Genomic DNA, 8,281 nt, shown 5'->3' on the forward strand with positions numbered 1-8,281 from the left:
GGGGAGAGGGGGTGTCTGTCCTCAGTTTCCCGGAGGAGGACACTGAGGCCGGAGGCTGGGTGACTCACCCAGGACACACAGGTGGTAAGAGGTGGCCCAGGAGGCACACCCAGCTCGTCTGGCTCCAGGCTTGACCCCGGGAGCACTAAGCAGTGCTCCTGTCGTTAAAGGTCATTCAGCAGACAGGAGTCGCACATGGTCACGAAGTCTTTTAAAAAACCCAATCCTCGTGCCTGACCAGGCAGTGGCGCAGTGGATAGAGTGTGGGACTGGGATGTGGAAGACCCAAGTTCGAGACCCCCGAGGTCGACAGCTTGAGTACGGGCTCGTCTGGCTTGAGCAAAGCTCACCAGTTTGAGCCCAAGGTCGCTGGCTTGAGCAAGGGGCCACTCGGTCTGCTGAAGGCCCACGGTCAAGGCACATATGAGAAAGCAATGAACAACTAAGGAACCGCAATGAAGAATTGATGTTTCTCATCTCTCTCCCTATCTGTCTGTCCCTATCTGTCCCTCTCTCTGACTCTCTCTGTCTCTGCCAAAAAAAAAAAAAGCTGAAGGGAAGGGGGGAGGGCATTGTGGGGAGGGGGGCAAAGGGGGTGGTTGAGGGGAATTCGGGGGAGGTGGGATGCATTCAGGGCAACACTAGAATCTATGTAAACACAATAAATTAAAATCAATAAAATAAAGCCAATCCTCTCGTAAGAGATGGCCACAGCACGCTGCTTAGGAAGAGAAACGAGTGGGGGATGGAGTGAGAGGGGCCCACACACACGTGCAGGAGGCCCCTTTCTCGCTTGGGAGGCCCCTGCGGAGAGCTTCTGGAGGTGGCGGTGGTTCCTGCTGCTGTCTGGGACCTGGCCTTGTCAGCTCCGCCTGGTCCTTTCGCGTGTGTCACAGACAGATGAGATGAGAGACAGATGAGACGAGACAAGAGCCAGTGACACGTCCAGTGTTCTGTCTGGGGGACTCTTCCCCATCCGGTTTGTTAGGTCATTTCCTATTTTCCATGTCCCTGCAGGTGACAGTGTCACTGAGCTTTCCACCACAGGCAGGAAATCAGAGCCATGACAGAGCCACATACCTGAGTCTTTGTCTAATGACAGCACTCTACTTTCAGGGCCCCGAGTCTCGTGGGGTCATCGAATGCCGCAGAATTTAGTGGCGAGGTGAAAGCCCTTATGTCTTTGCCACAGCAGTCACATGGCGTCACAAGCCCACCCTGTCACAAGGAGAGGGACCTAATCCCATCTCTTAATAACAGGAGTGTTGAGTCACATTGTGAAAGGAGTATGAGGCGTGGAGGATGTTGTGGTCATTGGTGGAGAGTGTGGCGTGCCACAAAATGAGGCGACCTTAAGATGCCCCCCCCATAATAGAACCTTTTGTCTTAGTCCCCTTTTTTTTAACCAATAATTTACCGGTCCAGTAATTGAGTCTTTCCATCTTGTTGGAAAGACTTCACTGAAGGATGCGTATACTTCCACACGTCAGCCTCACCCTCATCTATTTCTTGCCCAGATACATTGTGGTTCTTTCTCTTGTTAACATTGTCCTTTGAAAAGAACTGGCCATCTATTCAGAAAACCAAATTCTTTGCTTTTACAAAAGGAGACCTGCATCTCATTCACATTCTGGTCTGCATGTGCAGATCAAATTCTGTAAGCATGTATGGAAGGATGACGGCGATAATTTATTCTCTATCTAATGGTAGACTACGGATGGCGATGAAAACTAATTCAAAGCAGCTGAGGAAATGATTTGCTGTTGACACGGGCGTGTTTTGCAATAAGCTGGCTGTGAGGACGAGCCCACGAAACGCTCCTCCACTTAGCTAGCATTTGTGGAGGGTTGTGCGCGGTGTCGGACTTTGCCTCGGCCACCAGAGTGGCCCCACCCTCTGTCGTATAGTCATTCCAAACAAATGTCAGATCTCAACCTTGTCAAGCTCTGAAGGAGCTCAGAGAGTGTCTGCTGAGGAACTTGACCTCATCTCTGACAAAATGCACTTTTAGCAGAGATCTGGGAAGTGGAGAAGACAGCCCTGCTGGAGGGTGAGGGAGGCACGTGGGCGTGGGCCTCCCAGGCACACTCTCGTGGACACGCCTCCTCCCAGTTTACAGACATTTCTAGGGAGCCCGTTGCTTCTGGTGTGGCTCTTTGTGGAGCCCATGGATGAAGCAGCTCTTGGGAAACCCTTGTTCCCATAGGCCTGAGTTTCAAGGGACCTTTTTTCAAATCACGACGATCACTATGGACAAGTCCACTTCAAGTCAGGGTTCAAGTGTCGAGTAGAGCAATGGGTCTCTGCGTGTGGCCTGGGGAGCCTCTGGGGGCCCCAGAGACCCTAACAGGACATCTGAGGTCAACAGCATTTTCATAGCAGCACTAAAGGCATTATTTTATCAGCCTTTTTTTGCATTCCTCCCTTCATGCATGTAAGTGGACTTTTCCCGAGACCGGCAGACACGGTTTCATCACAGCAGATGGGGCGCAGAGCTGCGGATGAGAACGCAGGCTGCTAAAAGCTATGAAAAGAAACGTGTGGGGTGCCGTTCTTCTCACTTTGTTTTTGGAAATGTTTGTTGTTTTCACAACCATGTTAACATGTAATGGGTTTCCTTTGATTGTTTCTAAGTGAATCTATAAGCATTTCTTAAATCTCTCTTTTCGCTTCTCAAGTTGTAATTATCACTAGAGATAAACCACATTAAAAAAACAACAACAGAATATGGAAGTTCTTGCAGGTCCAGGTCCCCGGTCGTTTTTAACAGTATCAAGAGGGTTTGAGACGGAGAAGCATTGAGAACCACTGAAGTGTGGCTTTCTACTTGACCTTGAGCCTGTTACTCATTCTCTGAGACACAAGGGCTCTGTGGAGTGGGGGCGATGATCAAAGCACTCCCCCTCGTAAGAGGATGAAAGGAGAGCGTACATGAAGAGGTCGTGAGACTGCAAGGCACAGAGGAGGCGTTCCACACACGGTAGCCTTCGCTACTGTTGCCGTTGACTCTGAAAGCAGAACTTCTGTAAATCCGAGCGCTGCCGAAGCTACTGAGAATGTTGGCGCGCGTCTGTGGTCCTCTGTGCTGTTTTAGTAAAAGACGGTGGAAGAGGTTGGATTTTAACCTTTTTCTTTCGAGTTGGGTCACAGGGGAGGTCTTGACTGGTGGCTGGTCAGGACGTGAGGTTGGAGGAGACATGGGTTCAGAGCACTTTTTCTGCTCCCTCACCCCCACAGCCAGCGTCCTGCCGTGGGCCGAGGTCACTTGGGAAAGCTCCCTGGAGATTGTGTTCCGTGTCCAGGCAGGCTTCCGTGTCCCAAGAAGGAGCTGTGTTTGAGAGCATCTCCTCTGGTCCCTCGCTCTTCTGATGGAGCCACTGAAGCCCAATGAGTGATATGCACACTCAGGGTCTCCCAGCACCTGAGAGGCCCAGCCAGGACGAGGGCTGGCGTTCCGAATCGGAACTGGTTTTCACCTTGGTCACATTGAGCAGTTCACTGAAATCCCTGATGTGGGGCATCCTTGCTTGTCAAGGGGAGGTGACAATACTGACTGACGGTCCCAGGGTTAGGAAAGGGCTCCGATGAGACAGCACAGGAAGGGGCGCAGGGTAGCTCCTCTTGAGCGGGAGCCCCTCGAATCGTTTGCACGGTACGTTCCCCAAGAGACACTTGCCAGGAAAATGAACAGCGGCTCCCAGAACCTCGTGGCCTGCCTGCCACACTCCGCTCGGTAGCTTTGTAACGCTCTCTTTATTCTCTCTCTCCTAGGACAGCCCAGAAACTTGCAGGACCTGTGCCGAATCAAAATCCGACAGTGTATAGGCCTTCAGAACCTAAAGCTACTTGATGAACTGCCGATTGCCAAGGTCATAAAGGACTACTTAAAACACAAGTTCGATGATATCTGACAGACGCAGGACTGAGCGGGATGAGTTCTATTCCATTACTTCAGAGGCTGTTGGCCTTGCACAAAAGTATATCCTATGCAACTTCTGACTCGCGGTGCAGTCAGAAAGCAGGTATACACTTATAGGGTTATTTTCATTTGGTTGGTTGGTTGGTTGGTTTTCATTGTAGGGGAGGGTTTTTTTTTTTGTTTTGTATTTTTAAAATCTATATATACGTGTGTGTGTTTGTGTGTGTGTGTGTGTGTGTATATATATATATGTATATACACACATATATATAAATACACACACCACATGCTTGAAGGTCTTAATTTGGTTTCCTGGTCCAGGTTTAAGAGGTCCAAGCTTTCTCTCTACAATATTGCATTTACAAGGGTTGTTTTTCCAAACATGAGGCGAGCAGGTTTGGAGCGGAGAGCTGACCCTCTCCAGAAGGCTTCATTGCCGTGCTCGTTTTTATAAAACCGCCCGGAGCACGTGTTAGCTGGGGAGTCATAGTGTCACCCGGGGCCCGGGGTGCGGTGGGGAGGTCCTGGATCCTACTGGAAAACTGCCCTCAGAGATTTCTTTTAAATACTGCTGTTACCTCCCTCGTTTTTAACGAATACAGGTTGGCTGTTTTACACTGTTCCTTTCCTAACCACTTGTAGCTTTCAGGTGATGAAACGCCTTTACCTCCGTTTTCCCCTGCTGGTGCGCCCTTGGCTTTTTGAACTTTTGGGTTTTTTTCTTAACAACTGTAGTACACTACCCAGAGACATTGGGCCTCCTCAACTTCTGTCTCTAGTTGAATAGTGCTTTAAAAAAAAAATTAACAAGAAAGAAAATAACTCTCGAAAGTCACTGCTTTCTGTCTTTAAAGTGCCCCCCAGCCCGTGCAGTCCTCCTCCTCGTCTGTCCCACCCGGGACTCCGCCCGGCCTCCCCGCCCCACGCCCCACCCCACGCCCCGCCCCATGCCCCGCCCCGCCCCAACACGCCCAGGAGGACCGCAGCGGCCACCTGAGGTCAGATTGCAGAGCCATAGCATGTCCCCTTCCGTGTTGGTGTTGACCTGCTTCCTGTCCTCCACTTTGAGCAGAACATTTCACACCCTGGTGGTCGAGTATCCCCTTAAAAAAAATAGTCCCAAAGACCGTTGAAAGCATTTGGCTTGATCGGTTAAATAACTCGGGGTGGTTTCCCGGTGTGTTTTGTTTTTCGTTTTGTTTTTATTCCCTTCCCCTTCCCAGTGAAGAAAAATATCTACGGGTGACATTTCTCCAGGGTGCACGCTGTGAGCCCGGTTCGTCCCCAATGTGCAAAGGAAGCAAAGCCTGTCTGCTTCCAGGGGGTGCGCGGGAAGCTCTTCGGGACCGTCCTCTTCCGAGCTGACGGGGCGGCACACGCTCGCAGTGTAAAAAAAAAAAGGGGGGATGTGACGTCGTGTTGCCATTGATTGGGGAAGCTTCCGGAAACAGCGGGGGTCTGGGACAATGCCCTCGGCCATGGGTTCTGGGCCTGACTTGTCATCCTGCTCATTTCTGAAAAACCTTTCTCTGTACCCCTGCCAGTATTGTCCCCAGTGCCTCGGGAAATTTCAAAGTAGTTCCACTCCAGTAATCACACTTTTCGTCAGAAGTTTACACGATGAAGGGCTTCTCATGTTTAATTCCCGGTTTTATGTCAGTCCGTGTAAAAGCATAGAATTGTTTCCCCTGAGGGGTGTAAAGGAGAAGCCAGCAGCCCCAGGTGCCAGCTCTGGCTTTTCCTGTTCCCCAGAACCCGCAGTGACATTCTCTCCAGCGCCACCTGTGTCCCTTGGGATGCAGAGTAGCCATGGGTTGGCATCAGGAGAGCGGACTGGGTGGTCGGAGGGGGTCACCTGTTTCTGGAGGGATGCTTTGAGGGGGTCACTGATAGGCTACATAGACTTTTGCCAGAAGCTAGTGACCATCTCAAAACTGGAGCTGTAGCCTGGTAGCTAGAAATAGGTGGTCTGTTCTTTTCCCCATAAAAATACCTCCAAAGTGTTAACTTCTGAAAGAGAGAGAGAGAGACCCTCCCCCACCTTGAAATCGGGAACTGATCTGTGTTCCAATTCCTGAAACCAAAGCCCAGGTCAGAGGCGACCACATTAGCAGCGCCCGGGACACACGCAGCATTCAGAGATGAAGTCAGCGTCCCTTCCCCCTAAACCCGCAGGGCCCGGGGAGCCGGGGAGCCGGGAGCACACCCGAGCTGTGCGCCCTGAGCAGGTCAGCGCCTTGTTCCCACAGGGCTGCGCTCCTCCGGGGTGTGTAAGTGTGTAATCAGTTCATTCAAAATGATTCTCTTCCCGCAAACATTCGAAGTTTGAGTGGGGGCGTGCCCAGGACAGATCATATCAAGGTAAATTCTTCCTTCTTTGCTCTTGCTGCGGCATGAGGGGGAAAAAAATTAGGAGAGCATTTCCTGGCATTGAAATTCCTAGAAATTCCTATGTAATGAAGACGTGCACCATCGCACTATTGATTGTTCAAGGTTTGATTTACCTGGAAGCTTAAAAAAGAGCCTGTCTTATTTTTGGGGTTAATAAAATCCCAATCACATGTCATACTTCCCTGTCACTGAACTGTCTCGGAGGTGGTAATCCGTGGAACGTAGGGCTAGGTGAGCAGGTCCGTGTTTGAATTTGACTGTCCAAGGAGCATTCTGTGGTCACGCAACAAGTACAGAAAAACGAGTGTTTTCAGAAAATCTCAACTGATGGGCAGTTTTTCCAGAACCTTGACTGACGTTCCGAATAGCATCAAATTTGTCACCCCTTCACACCTCCTTTGAAGTTTATTATTTAAGCCTCTGACTAAAAAACCCTTATAAAAAATGTATTTGGCCAGTACACCAAAGAAACCAGCTCCTAGAAGATGACACTCGCCCATGAACTGTGAACCACACCTTTTGAAATCGACATTATTTCCCCCCTCCCTTTCTCCTCCCCTGCCCCATGTAAATATTTCTGTTCGTACGTGTACAGCAGCACGAGAGAGAGTGTTCTTTAGGTTATTTAATTCCCACCCTTCTCAACGGTTTCACTACAGAATAGCCCGCGCTCATTGGTTTGGAGGACTTGACCGTTGTGTTTCTGTAAGTCATGATCAGGCAGCCAGGCTTGGAACTGCATACCACTAATCTTTTAAAAGTCAGCGTCCTGGCGGGGGGCGCACACGTGGAGCCCCGCGGGAGCTGGCGCGGTTCTGTTAGGCGTGCACCTCGAAGAGACAGCCGCGTGCCGTTGGGGATCGGAGTGGACCACACGAACATCGAGATGCTAACCTTCCCGCCGAGCTGCCCACCAGTTTTACTTTCCTGTTAACTCCCAGCGTGTTGCTACCATTAACGGATTTTGTTCTTCCTTTGTAATGTAAGTTTTGCTTTGGGTCAGTTTGAATTAAAAAAAAACAAAAAACAAAAAAAAACTTAAATCTGGTTTAAAACTGCTTGGAATTGTGTTTTCTTTCGAGTCTGCCCATCCATATTCCCGAGCTCTTTGGTAAAAGGACACAAAGAGCGATTTCTTCCTCGGCATTTTAGATCGTTGGGAATTGTGTTAAGCTTCTGATACAGAAAATAGAACTATTTTAGATCAGAGACGGTGGTTCTTACCACCCTCTCCCCTTTTTTTTTAATGCATTCTGCAAATACCGCCCAACAAATGACTGTCACATTCTCCACCTTGGTGCTCCCAATGCAGAGCCTTTTGGGGCTGGGCTCACCTCAACTGAGGACACAGTGTGGACCTCAGTGTCTCCAAGCACAGGACACGGCACATGCCGCTGGCACAGTGAGCCTGAGGGAGTTCCCCGAGGCTGCAGGAGGTAAAAGCAAAATCACTCTGGATTTCACCGTCCTCTGTGGACCATCAGTGTTGAGCGTGTTGCAGGAGAGACCTCCTGGCTGACGTGAGGGATGGCATTCTGGGGAAAAGGGAGCACAGGATTTAGCACTTCGCGGGGAGAAATGCGAGGTTTTGCAACTTTTTAATCTTGTTGCAGACTTGTCCAGGGTTTGGCGGCTGAGGGGGGAGCCAAGAATTGGGACATTTGAAACGGTTCCCAATGATCTGCAGGGGAGTTCAGATGTGAAAAATAACCTTATTGCTTGGAAATCTTGAAGCCATTCCTTTTTCAATATGATGTAAGTCGTGTATTGTTTTTTCAGCTGAGAGACAGTTTTGCAAAAATGGCCGACAAGTTAGTGATACAACAGATGATCTACTTGATAAAAAAATATATATATATATTTATATATTTCCACCTCTTGTGGAGTTGGGCTTCAAAGGTGGAAATGAATTTGTCTCCTCTGCCTGCAGATTTACATAACACAGAGTAACCCTATGTTCTCTTAACACAT

General features: G+C 49.6%; 1 protein-coding gene across 1 annotated transcript in view; it reads left to right on the forward strand.

The window, feature by feature from the left end:
• Positions 1-5,838, forward strand: part of ASB7 (ankyrin repeat and SOCS box containing 7) — a 47,699-nt gene extending 41,861 nt beyond the window's left edge. Inside the window, exon 6 of the mRNA XM_066354892.1 lies at positions 3,772-5,838. Within this exon, the coding sequence (XP_066210989.1) occupies positions 3,772-3,911 (140 nt within the window). The 3' untranslated portion in view covers positions 3,912-5,838. The remainder of the gene's footprint in view (positions 1-3,771) is intronic.
• Positions 5,839-8,281: the final 2,443 nt, after the last annotated feature.

This window comes from Saccopteryx leptura, chromosome 13 (genome assembly GCF_036850995.1).
Source record: "Saccopteryx leptura isolate mSacLep1 chromosome 13, mSacLep1_pri_phased_curated, whole genome shotgun sequence".
NCBI classification, from domain to species: Eukaryota; Metazoa; Chordata; class Mammalia; order Chiroptera; family Emballonuridae; genus Saccopteryx; species Saccopteryx leptura.